General features: G+C 39.3%; 1 protein-coding gene across 1 annotated transcript in view; it reads left to right on the top strand.

Moving 5' to 3' along the window:
• The window catches only part of LOC144600164 (zinc finger matrin-type protein 4-like), a 38,866-nt gene that overhangs the window by 19,090 nt on the left and 6,131 nt on the right, over window positions 1–13,645 (top strand). Inside the window, exons 4-6 of the mRNA XM_078411639.1 lie at window positions 611–770; window positions 4,528–4,746; window positions 11,950–12,049. Of these exons, the coding sequence (XP_078267765.1) occupies window positions 611–770; window positions 4,528–4,746; window positions 11,950–12,049 (479 nt within the window). The remainder of the gene's footprint in view (window positions 1–610; window positions 771–4,527; window positions 4,747–11,949; window positions 12,050–13,645) is intronic.

The following is a 13,645-nucleotide window of genomic DNA, read 5'->3' as shown; positions in this document are numbered from 1 at the left end:
GCCCTCCAAGTCCGTGCCGCCCAGCGATCCCCGTACATTAACCCGGGCTGTAGTGTCTGAAAATAAGATGTCATCCATTCAGGAGTGACTTGAAACAAAATGCCTTCACTGAGATAGTAAATCTTTGGAATTCCCTTTCGAAGAAATTCAAGAAGAATTGGTTTCTAAGCATATTTAAGTCCAAGTGTAGAATATTCAAGAATTCAAAGGATCTAGGGTTACTCCAGTAAAGTGGTGCTGAGATCTTATTAAGAGGATAATAGGGGCTGGATGACTTGCTCTTTCTTCTGTGTTATATGTTCTTAAACATGATCAATAAATTTTCATCCATTACAACTAACACCTAAATATTGGACCTATTTTATTATTGGATTATTACCACAACGTGCACTGAAATATAGTGAAAAACTTTGTTTGCATGCTATCCAGTCAAATAATATATATAAGTACAATCAAGCCATACACAAGTACAATTGTTAGTGCAAAAAGGAAAATACCAGAGGTCAAAATGTAGTATAATGGTGTTTCAAAGCACTGTGATATATTTTTTTCCTACATGAATGTTAGATGTGGAGTTAATGAAAACAGTAATTTTTGAACCTTGCTACAGGACAATAGCAATGGAGAAGTTGATCGGAATAAATATTGTCCACTCTGTAATGTGACCTTTACGGCGCCAGTTGTTGCTCAGTCTCATTACCAGGGAAAGAACCATGCAAAAACTCTGAAACTCAAGCAAAAGCAAAATGAAACTATCCAAGCATCCTCTGGTAAGTAAACCTGGTACATTGTCATGGCCAAATAATTAAGATTATGCTCCTGATTTTCAGGAATCTACTTGTATAAGCTGGTTTTCAGCAATCTGTCCATTTGCAGTCATAAGCTTGGGGAAAATGACACTGGAGCAGTAGAGATCGGTAAGTATAGGTGAAGAACTGCTTTGGTGATATTTTTTAATATCTTCCTTATGAATTTAATAATGTCTTTTTAGATTGGGAACTGATTCTGTCATTTCTGAATGACAGCATTCAGCGTGTTCCCAAAGTAAATTGTGTTTTATTTTAAATCTTTGACTGATTTTTATAGTCAAATGAAAATATATGTGCAGCACAGTGGTGCAAAGCTGCTCCCATAAGGCATCAGCATTAGATTAATTCCTGATCTCAGGTGCTTACTATGTGGGGTTTGCAGGACAACATAGGTTTGAACACGCATCCCAAAGATATTCAGGTTGGCAGGTTAATTGGCCACTATACATTGCCTCCAGTGCATAGGTGAGTGGTAGAATATGTGCGGAGTTGATGGGAATTCAAGAAAAATAAAATCAGGTTATTGGAGGTTGGGTGAATGATGGTCAGTGCAGACGGTTGGTCAAAGAGCCTGATTCTATATTGTATGACTCTAGAATTCTGACTATGCCTATAATGTATTGAAATAGTAAAGGTACCAAGTAGCATTGAAAGGTTTACACACTAAGGCTCCTGGGATGGAATATGGATGTTTGACATAATAGTTCACATGTGTCATTGTAGAAAACAGATTTGCCACCAAATATTTATGCAGACTATTATGGGAAATTAATTGAGTGCAATGACTAAAACATGGAGATTTATAGAAAGGCCAAATTTAGGTCTGTCGAATAATTCAAAAATGCTCTGAAACTGAATAAGGAGCCAACTAGTAGCACATGAAGCTCAGGCTGAACTCATTATCAGAGTGGAAAATCAAGTAACTAGGAAAAAATGCAATGACTCTATTTTAAACTGAAATTAACGACCAAATCACTGTGTTTTTGAGAATACTTAATTAAATTCATAATTAAAGATGTGACGAAGCATTTTCATGTTGCTTTTGTTCAGGTTTAGATGAACAAAAATTCTAACCTAGACCTATATGTTACATTGGCAGATTTGACAGTCATCCCAGCAAAAGTAATTATAGACTTTAAAAAAAGAAAATAGCCAACCTGTCTGGTATTATAATTTAGTAGAATAAAAACTGGCCACTGATCTCTTGCTGGTCAAAATTATAATAGCAGATTTGTGAAGACTTGAAACCTTGCTGTTATTTGGTGCATTGTACTTCAAATATCCCTCAGAACTTAGTGTAAGTATTTTAAACAAAAAAAATGTTTTTGGCAGCTCTGGTAACTGTGTTTGTTACTGGAGGTTCTGAGAGCCAAATTACCTTTATTTGCTATTTTGCTCAAGGAAGAAACATTAGGCAGAATGCCAGGATAAACTCCCTATTCTTTTCCAAATAGTGCCATTAATGATTAATTTTCAATTAATTTTGAATTAAAAAAATTCTCCTGATGACCATTCAGTCTGACTATTGATATGTGTAAACTAATGATGAGGGATGTCCAATTTCTGTAGGCTTGATGAACTGTTAATAGTTTTGCAGACTAGTTCCATCTGGGGTCTGATGAATAAAAGCAACTGTGAAAGAAGGACATAGTGAACCATTCAAAAGACAGTGAATCATTATAAGAGTATTATTGTTATTATTGTATTTCCTTGATTATAGAGTGAAACAATACCGAGGCAAATTTGGCTTAATTCTTTGGAACCTTATAAGGCTGATTATCCTTAAAAAACTAGAAGTTCTAATAATAAATGGCTAAAACCTTTGTCTGCACTTAACATAGAACAGTATAAACACAGGATCAGGCTCTTTGGGACACAGTGACTGTGCCAAACATGATGCAAAGTTAAACTAATCTCTGCCTGTGTGCGACAGATAGCCTTCTATTCCCTACATATCTATGTGTCTATCTAAAAGCCTCTTAAACACTTTTGTATCTGCTTCCATTACCACCCCTGGCAGTGCATTCCAGGCACCTACCACTCTCTTAAAAAAAATGTGCCCAGTTCCTCTCTTTAAATGCACCTGATCCCCTAACATTAAAGTTATGCCCTCTCGTCATCTATGATATTTCCATTCTGGGAAAAAAAATTCTGACTGTCCTATCTATGCCTCATAATTTTATATACTTCTATCAGTCTACCATCAACCTCGTTCACTCCAAAGAAAACAGTCCAGATTTGTTCAATCTCTCCTTGTAAGCTAATACCCTCTGAAACAGGCAGCATTCTGGTAAACCTCTTTTGCACCCTCTCCAAATCCTTGATGTCCGATGTCCTTCCTGCAATGGGACAACCACAACTACACGTTATACTGCAAATACAGCCTAACCAAAGTTTTAAATAGCTGCAACACAACTTCCTGACTATGGTGCTCGATGCCATGACCGATGAAAGTAAGCAGACTATACACCACCTTTACCATACTATTTAATTGTGTTGCCACTTTCAGGGAACTATGGACTTGGACCTCACGATTCCCCTGTCGTCATGGCTATCCCTCGAGGTCGAGGATGATGGTTTACGTTCTGTTTTTATGAACTCTGGTGGCTTATGAGTCCAATCCTGACTTTGAAAGTTCTTTGGCATTCAGGGCAGGTAATTCCAGATGTCAGATTGGGCTTTGGTTGTTGCTGCCTCTCTTTCCGTTTACTTCTCTTTTCTTCTGATTCTGCGCATCTGTTGCTTGGATTAAACTCCATCTGCCATATCTGTTCTATATTTCGCTGCATCGTTTGACAGTCTTCGTCACTCGCTGACTCCACCAATTTTGGTGTCATCTAGAAATTTATGCACCAACCCATCTACATTTGCACCCAAGTTGTTTAGATATATTCACAAAACACAGAGGTCCCAACCTTGCAGATACCTGCAGAACACCACTCACTGGTCACAGATCTCCAACCAAAATAACAGTAGTCCACCACTGGCCTCTGTCTTCTATGGGTAAGCAAGTTCTGAATTCAAAAGACCAAATCACCATGGTTCCCATGCATATTAATTTTCTGGATCATCTTACCACGAGTTATCAAATGCCTTATTTAAATCGAGGTGACAACATTCACTGCCTTACCCTTATCAATCGCCTTTGTCATCTCCTAAAAAACCCCATTGATTTCATAAGACATGACGCCGTAGGCAAAGCCATACTGATTGTCCCTAATTAGCCCGTTCTCTTCCAAATGAAAGTAAAGCCTATCTCAAAGAATCCACTTCAATTGCTTCATTACCACTGATGTGAAGCTCACAGCCCTATAATTTCCTGGATTATTTCTACTTCCCTTCTTAATTAGATAGAGCTCTAGGGGCTAGTGGAATCAAGGGATATGGGGAGAAGGCAGGCACAGGTTACTGATTGTAGATGATCAGCCATGATCACAATGAAAGGCGGTGCTGGCTCGAAGGGTCAAATGGCCTCCTCCTGCACCTATTTTCTATGTTTCTATGTTAATAAAGGAACAACAATGGCTACTCTTGTGTCCTCCTGGATCCTGCACTTCTTCTAGAATTTATGAGAGCATTTAATCATAAATGATTAAGATATTTATCTCTCTATACCTGTTTAAGTGAACGCTGATTTGTTTTTCTTTGTTCAGGAATTATAAATGATACTTTCATTTGATCAGCAAGTGATATGAACAGATTCAAACTTGTTTTCCAGTTGCAGCTGCTCCCAAGGTAAAGAATGAAAATGCTCCAACTTCTACTGTGCAGTCCAGTGATGAATCTGGGAGCAGTGATCCTGACAAGTATTGTAACCTGTGTCAAGCCTTTTTTAACCATCCTGCTATTGCCAAACAGCACTATGTGGGGAAAAGGCACAAGAAGCGTGAAACAAAAGCGAAGTTATTGGAGCAACTGGGGCAGGCTGATAGCAATTGTAAGTATACAACTTGTAGTCTGCCGGAACACTAAATGTTGCATGTTGATACTAGGATTAAATATTGAAAATGCACAATAAGCTCCACAAACATAAAATAAAGGTTCTACACCTGAAATGTTAAGCCATACTTTTATTTTGGTCTTTCAGATGCTGACAGACTTTGTGTTTGTCTGTTTGTTTTTATTTCACATTATTAATATATTTAAGTTTTTATTTTGATTTCAGGGATTGACTACTGTGGTTCTATGATTTTGTGAATTTATTCGCGAACAACTGAGCAAATTTACAATCAAATATGTAATAGTCCAGCTAGGGAAACCATGCAAAGAATATCATTAAAATTGTTTACAAAAGTACCTTAAGTTCTTTTGTTTTCTCAAATATTATAATCTGTAGTTCATGCAAAGAACACATCAGAAAATGTAAATTTGGACACAAATATATGGACAGACTTTAGATGTTGCTTGTTTTAGTTTGAAATTGTTTCATGAGGGAAATACACCACCTAATATATTTCAAGACTGATAAATCTTGCCATATTGTACTGTGGAAATGTGGATGCCAAAAGAATGCAACTGTGTCAGAATTGCAGTTCAATTTTTATCTCTCCCTGAAATCCAGTAGAATTACTTTTTGGATAGACACAAAAAGCTGCAGTAACTCAGCGGGACAGACAGCATCTCTGGAGAGAAGGAATGGGTTTTGGGTCGAGACCCTTCCTCAGACTTTTCAATTACTTTTATATTATTCATACCTTATCTCTCGTTAGGATTAGTACATACGGAAAAAATGAAAACCATTGCTATCCAATATGAAATGTTAATTATTTGTTCATTCCAGTCCTTCCCTTGAATGTGTACGCTGTTGATTTAAAACAAATTGTTAAATCGAAAGGAATTTTTAATGGCTTATTGTTGATTAAGCATGAGATCACTTTTGAAACTTATCTGAAATACAGTTAAATACCAGAAAAGAACATACTTGTAGTTTTACTGCACCATTTGAAATCTGTGCAATCTTGCAATGTTTGAAACGTCATCTCTAGAATTATTGCTGGGATGCTATTGCGCAGGTACCTTGTAGTAGCTTTCTCTATTGACTAGACTGAATATTGATGTACATAATAGCTAATGTGCATTCAGTACTATCCGATGGCAGTTTGATTAATAATTGATATATCTGCCATGGCACTATTTTTATTTGCACGTGTGAACAGATTACTCCTTGAATAGCCTTCGCCATTTCTGAAGAGCATTTGCTATAATGCTGTAAGAGCATTATGCTAATGCTATAAGAGCATTTGGAATATTATTAGCCTGAACCTTGAAACACAACTACACAATAGCTAAACTATTAAAGGCCAAAGATTAATTAACCTACAAACCTGAACATCTTTGGAATGTGGGAGGAAACTGGAGCTCCCAGAGAAAATGTACAAGCTTCGTACAGACATCACCCGTATTCGGAATCGAAGCTGGGTCTCTGGCGCTGTGAGGCAGCAACTCTACCGCTGTGCAACCCTGCATGAAAGAAAGCTTGCGGGGAATACAAAAACTGACTGTAAATGCTTCTATAGAGATGTAAATAGGAAAAGATTGGTGAAGACAAATGTAGGTCCCAGACAGTCAGAAACAGGTGAATTTATAATGGGGAAACAAGGAAATGGCAGACCAGTTAAACAAGTACTTTGGTTTTGTCTTCACTGAGGAAGACACAAACAATCTCCCAGAAATACCAGGGGACCGAGGAGCTAGTGGGAGGGAGGAACTGAAGAAAATCCATATTAGTCAGGAAATGGTGTTGGGTAAACTGTTGAGACTGAAGACAAATAAATCCCCAGGGCCTGGTGGTCTGCATCCCAGAGTACTCGAGGAGGCCCTAGAAATCGTGGATGCATTGGTGATCATTTTCCAAAGTTCAAAAGACTCTGGATCAGTTCCTGTGGACTGGAGAGTAGCTAATGAAACCCCACTTTTTAATAAAGGAGGGAGAGAGAAAACTGAGAATTATAGACGAGTTAGCCTGACAGTGGGGAAGATGCTTAAAGATGTGATAGCAGCACATTTGGAAAGCAGTGATTGGATCTGTAAAAGTCAGCATAGATTTATGAAGGGGAAATGATGCTTGACTAATCTTCTGGAATTTCTTGAGGATGTAACAAGTAGAATGGATAAGGCAGAGCTAGTGGATGTGGTGTATCTGGACTTTCAAAAAGCCTTTGATAAGGTCCCACGCAACAGATTAGTGTGCAAAATCAGAGTACATGGTATTGGGGGTAGGGTATTGACATGGATAGAGAGCTGGTTGGCAGACAGGAAGCTGGGACCCCAGCTATTTACAATATATTTTAACGATTTAGAAAAAGGAATTAAATGTAACATCTCCAAGTTTGCGGATGACACAAAGCTGGGTGGCTTTGTGAGCTGCTAGGGGGTTGCTATGAGGCTGCAGGGTGACTTGGATAGGTTGGGTGAGTGGGCAGATGCATGGCAGATGCAGTACAATGTGGATAAATATGAGGTTATCCACTTTGGTGGCAAGAACAAGAAAGCCGATTATTATCTGAATGGTGTCAGATGAGGAAGAGGGGAGGTGCAATGAGACCTGGGTGTCCCTGTAGATTAGTCACTGAAAGTAAGCATGCAGGTACAGCAGGCAGTGAAGAAAGCAAATGGCATGTTGGGCTTCATAACGACAGGATTTGAGTTTAGGAGCAAGGAGGTCCTACTGCAGTTGTACAGGACCCTGATGAGACCACACCTGGAGTATTGTGTGCAGTTTTGGTCTCCTAATTTGAGGAAGGGCATTCTTGCTATTGAGGGAGTGCAGCGTTGGTTCACCAGGTTAATTCCCGGGATGGCGGGACTGACATATGATGAATGAATGGATCGACTGGGCTTATATTCACTGGAATTTAGAAGGATGAGAGGGGATCTTATAGAAACATATAAAATTCTTAAGGCATTGGACAGACTATGCAGGAAAGAAATTCCCGATATTGGGGGAGTCCAGAACCAGGGGTCACTGTGTAAGAATAAGGGGTTGGTCATTTAGGACTGAGATGAGAAAAAGTTTTTTACCCAGTGAGTTGTGAATCTGTGGATTTCTCTGCCACAGAAGACAGTGGAGGCCAATCCACTGGATGTTTTCAAGAGAGAGTTAGATGGAGCTCTTAAGTCTAACGGAATCAAGGGATATGGGGATAAAGCAGAAACGGGGTACTGATTTTGGTAGATCAGCCATGATCATATTGAATGGCGGTGCTGACTTGAAGGGCCGAATGGCCAACTTCTGCACTAAAATCCAAGGGAAAGGCATATAAATTGGTCAGAGGAAGCAGCAAAGGATTGGGAGACATTTAGAATTGACAACAGAGGAGGACAAAGGGTTAATTAAGAGGGGAAAAGGAGCATGAAAGAAAGCTTGGGGGGGAAGACAGAGAATGACTGTAAAAGCTTCTTTAGATATGTAAAAAGGAAAAGATTAGTGAAGACAAATGTAGGCCCCTTACAATCAGAGACAGGTGAATTTATAATGGGAATCAAGGAAATGGCAGAAACAGCTAAGCGAGTATAGATGCTCCTCGACTTATGATGCTTCGACTTAAGATATTTCAACTTTACGATGGTGCACAGCAGTAGAGCTGCTGCTTTACAGCGAATGCAGCGCTGGAGACCCGGGTTCGATCCTGACTACGGGTGCTGTCTGTACGGAGTCTGTACATTCCCCCCGTGACCTGTGTGGGCTTTCTCCGAGATCTTCGGTTTCCTCCCACACTCCAAAGACATACAGGTATGTAGGTTAATTGACTTGGTGTATGAATGAATGAATGAATGAATGAATAAGTTTATTGGCCAAGTATGCATATACAAGGAATGTGCCTTGGTGCTCCGCTCACAAATGACAACACAAACATACAGTTAACAATTAAGAATAAAGCATAAACACATCAAAACAATAAGGATACACCATTACGGTCTAAACATGTGGGTGAAAATAAACCAGAGCAAAAAAGAGACTACAGACTTTGGTTATTGAGTAGAACTATCACTAGTGGAAAAAAGCTGTTTTTATGTCTGGCTGTGGCTGCTTTGACAGTCCGGAGTCGCCTTCCAGAGGGAAGTGCTTCGAAGAGTTTGTGGCCAGGGTCAAAGATGATCTTGCCTGCTCGCTTCCTGGCCCTTGCAGTGTACAGTTCGTCAATAGGGGGAAGGTTGCATCCAACAACCTTCTCAGCTGTGCGAACGATCCGTTGCAGCCTCTGGATGTCGTGCTTGGTGGCTGAGCCAAACCAGACCATGATGGAGAAGGTGAGGACGGACTCAATGATAGCAGTATAGAATTGGACCATCATTGCCTGTGGCAGATTGTGTTTCTTCAGTTGCCGCAGGAAGTACAATGTGTAAATTGTCCCTAGTGGGTTTAGGATAGTGTTGATGTGCGGGGATTGCTGGTTGGCGTGGAGCCGGTGGGCCGAAAGGGCGTGTTTCCACACTGTATCTCTAAACTAAACTAAACTAAACAACAGCAAGCCGCAGCTCCCAGTCAGCCACGCAATCAGGTGTATTAAATGCATTTTCGACTTACGATCCTTTCGATTTACGATGGGTTTATCGGAACGTAACCCCATCGTAAGTCGAGGAGCATCTGTACTGTGGTTCTATCTTCACTGAGGAAGACACAATCTCCCAGAAATACTAGGGGACCAAGGATCTCGTGGGAGGGAGGCACTGAAGGGGATCCACATTAGTCAGGAAATGGTGTTGGGTAAACTGTTAGGACAGAAGGCAGATAAATCCCCAGGACCTAATGGTCAGCATCCCAAAGTACTCAAGGAGGTGGTCCTAGAAATCGTGGATGCATTGGTGATCATTTTCCAATGTTCTATAGACTGGATCAGTTCCTGTGGACTGGACGGTAGGTAATGTAACTCTCCATCCTTTTAAGAAAGGATGGAGAGAGAAAATAGGGAATTATAAACAAGATAGCCGTACATCGGTAGTGGGGAAAATGCTTGAGTCGATGGCGGTTGAATGGTGGTGCTGTGTCGAACCAGGCCCACCTATTTTTATATGTTCTATGTTTCTATTTTCTATGTTTCTACTTAGCTTAACATCTTCTTTGAGGAAATTAGGTTTTGGTGAGATTTAATTGCACAGATATGAATTCTAACCACTAAAATTATAATTTATATCTCACAATTGAATAAAACGTCAAATTAAAACATGGGATCAAGCACCAGTTTCCATTATGCACCTTTCTCAGTATTGAAACAAATGTGATTTGTTCATAGGGGAACATTAGGCTTTTTCTTCCATTACAGACCTTCCTAACTCTTCATTTTTATTACTTAGAATTTCATTTTGTGTCCTTTTTTACTTATCTAAATTTATTATTTAATTGAAAACCTGTTTGTTGACACAGAGACTAGAGGTTTGGTTAATTCTGGTATTCACTGCAAAAGCAGGCTTTTGTCAAAGAATTTAATGTGGAAATATAAATGAGAATGAGAGAAATTTTAAAATATTCTTTAAGTTCTTTTTTTGACATACAAGTATGAGCTTTTCATTGGGCAGTTGTGTCTAAGGACTTGAGACAGTTAAGTGTCAATAAGGTTATTTTCCTCATTACACGGATTGTTTGGTTCCCATGATTAAATTCATTTCTGAATTTGCAATCCTAATCTCCAAAGATTTGGTAGATATGTGTAACTGAAGGTTTTTAGTTTTTGGATGATCTTTTGTTGCACAAAGAATTCCTATAGAGCAATAAAGCCTGAATTTTCAATGTAGTAAATGATGTACAATTTGCTTCAAACCTATTTTTGTGATGCTTTTATGAACAATTTTACCACACCCTGCAATACATTGCATTTGTCCATATAAATAATTTTAGATTCTGTGTGAATCAATGTAGTTTTCCTGATCACTAATGGCTGCTTAAAACAGCTGAAAGGTGAAGTGCCACCAAACGTTTTCCACCTCTGCGTATCCCAGATCTGACAAAGTTAACTGTAAGAAAACTGAATGCCCAATGTACTATGAGTGACCAAATTAATGAATTAATTGTGGGGTTTGAGAAATATATAAAATACCTTCCAATTATTATTTTTAAAAGTGATTCATTTTTCTTTTTACCAAAACAGCCACACACATTTTAACATAACATATGTAAGGTATTAGTTAAATATATTTTATACATGGAAGTTAAATTTTTCAAGAGGATAAACTAGATAATAATTTTGGAGTACAGGAACAAATATAGATATTAGAAATGTTCAATAAATATAAGAAAATGCAAATACATAAAGGTTTGGTTACTATCTTTTGAAGAGAATGTAAATTGATCAATTATGAAGAACGGTCCCGATCCGAAACATCGCCTATCCATGTTGTCCAGAGATGCTGCCTGGCCCGCTGAGTTATACCAGCACTCAGTTATTCCAGCACTCCTTTCTAGGCTGAATAGCTTACTCCTGTCATATTATTCTGGAAATCCAATTCAAAGCATTTTTGGAAAATCATTATCTTTACTAAGTCAGCTAATCTGCTTTGTGTCTATGAAATCTAACGTTCTCTCTATAATCAAATGATTTTTTTCCATATATCTCCCTGATGTCTGAATGTATAGTTGTATAGCCCCATCATTTTATTCAAAGCTCATATACAGATAATATACAGATTTCACACACACTTGTCAACAAAGCTTTTCACTCTATCTGGGTATGAGTGACAGTAACAAACTAAACTAAATCTACGCCAAGCCCTTCTCTACCGTTGGATAATCTATTGATCTTTTACTGTGAACATCTTTTTAAAAGCATCATTTCAGATTCTGCATGAAATCTAATAACCTATCTTTTCTTTTTACAAATGCATATTGATCTCTTGGGTTTTCATTATAATTAACCATAACTTGTAATATTAGTCGGAAAATGCATATTGGTGCAGGGCAATATGCATTTTTTATATCTGTTTCCGTAACATTGGTGCATTTGTTCTATTACAGTTTTTTAGAGCAATTTTACCTTGCTTTGGACATGGGTAAGAAAATGGGAAGGGTAGGGAAAAGAAACTGATCAGCTGAGCTACCGTTATAACATTTCTACTTTTGTGAAATGTTCTTCATAGGCAGGTAATTGTATTATTTAAAAAATGCTTAAAATATAATGGTAGGTAACTAAATTATAATCTTTCACAGCTGCTTCTGCTAAAGGCTATCCCTGTAATATCTGTAACATTGTACTGAACTCAATAGAGCAGTATCAGGCACACATCCAAGGAACCAAACACCAGAACCAGTAAGTACGCTTGCATGTTCTCTTTAAACAGACCTATAAAGGTTGTCCTATTGTTACCATGACTAAAAATCAATTTTGGACAGATAAAAATGTTTTATAAGTGAAAGAAAGTTTGTTTGGCTTGTGACAGGTTTGAGCCCATTGGATCTGTGCCTATTGTATTTGATTTAAAAAAAGTTTAATATAACTTACATTAGTAATCTGGTGTATGAAGGAATTAAAGTTGGAAAGTATGCATTTAAAAATGGATTCATGTCATGAACTTTGTATTCATGTTTCTGTTGAGAAATAACTGGTCTGGATAGGTAACTATAGTCAGACATCACGGAATAAGGTTCATCAGCCCAACCTGACCACACTGACCAAAATGCCTCATCTGTGCTAGCCCTATTTGCTCTTGTTTAGCCTACAGTGCAATCAGATAGTATTCGGACCCCTTCACTTTTTCCACATTTTGTTACGTTACAGCTTTATTTTAAAATGGATTAAATTCTTTTTTTTAATCATCAATCTACACACAATACCCCATAATAAAAAAGCGAAAACAGGTGTTTAGAAATTTTTGCAAAATAATAAGCGAGTTCGGTATTCCGACTGAGCATCTGCAGGTCATAGGTCGTGGGGGCAAAGAATTGTCACTAGCTCCTCTGCCCCATGTAAACAATCTTTGTTTCAAACGTTTTTTCCAGTTTTTCTCCGTATAGGTAAGAAAATACTGTTTTCCAAACTGTTAATTTGGTGTATACATGGTTAATTGGTAAAATCTACGATGATTTTGTAGGTTTTGCTTTATGCGGCGAGTTCCCCTCAGCTCTCCCCTACTCTTTATCTTGTCCTGGAATTGTGGAACCGCGGCAGGGACTGGAGGCAGAAACTAGTCCTTGTTTCCTCCACTTTGGGACAAATAATCTGTCTATTCCCCTCATTATTTTATACACCTCTTAAGCTTCTCCTGCACTTCAGCGAATAAACACCCATCCTGCCCAGCCTTTCCCGATAGCTCAGGCCCTCAAATCCTTCCAACATCCTCGTAAATTTTCTATGTGCTCTTTCCAGTTTAATGCCATCATGCCAAGAGCAGGGTAACCAAAACTGAACAAAATGCTCCAAATACAGCCTCGCAGCGTCTTGTACAACTGTAACATAACTTCCCAATTTCAATGCTCAATTTCCTAACTGAGGACCAATGTGCCAAAAGCCACTATCACCACACTATCTACCTGCAACCCTGCTTTCAGAGAACAACTAGAGGGTGTGGACGCGTTGGGTCCAAACCTCTCCTGCGGGCCCGGAAACCCCCGTTGGGTCCAAACCTCTCTTGCGGCCCGGCAACCTTCCCTCAACTGATGACCTGTGGACCCGTTGCCAGCCAGGGAGTCTCCCCCGGGGCCGTGGACGGGCGAGGGGGGAGAGGAAAAGGGAGAGGGAGCCACTCATTCCGGCCCCGGGCAGCCATTGCAGCGGCCAGAGTGTGCCGTGGACCCGTTGGGGGCAAACCTCTCCTGCACCCTCTCCTCCCCCGCTAACCCCTCTCCTCACCTCTCCCCGCCCCACTCCCCCCTCCTCTCCTCCCCTTCCCCTCCACCCCCACTCCCT

This window comes from Rhinoraja longicauda, chromosome 14, assembly GCF_053455715.1.
Source record: "Rhinoraja longicauda isolate Sanriku21f chromosome 14, sRhiLon1.1, whole genome shotgun sequence".
NCBI lineage: Eukaryota > Metazoa > Chordata > Chondrichthyes > Rajiformes > Arhynchobatidae > Rhinoraja > Rhinoraja longicauda.
Note: the sequence above shows the minus strand (reverse complement) of the source record. Positions and strands in the feature narration are given on the sequence as shown.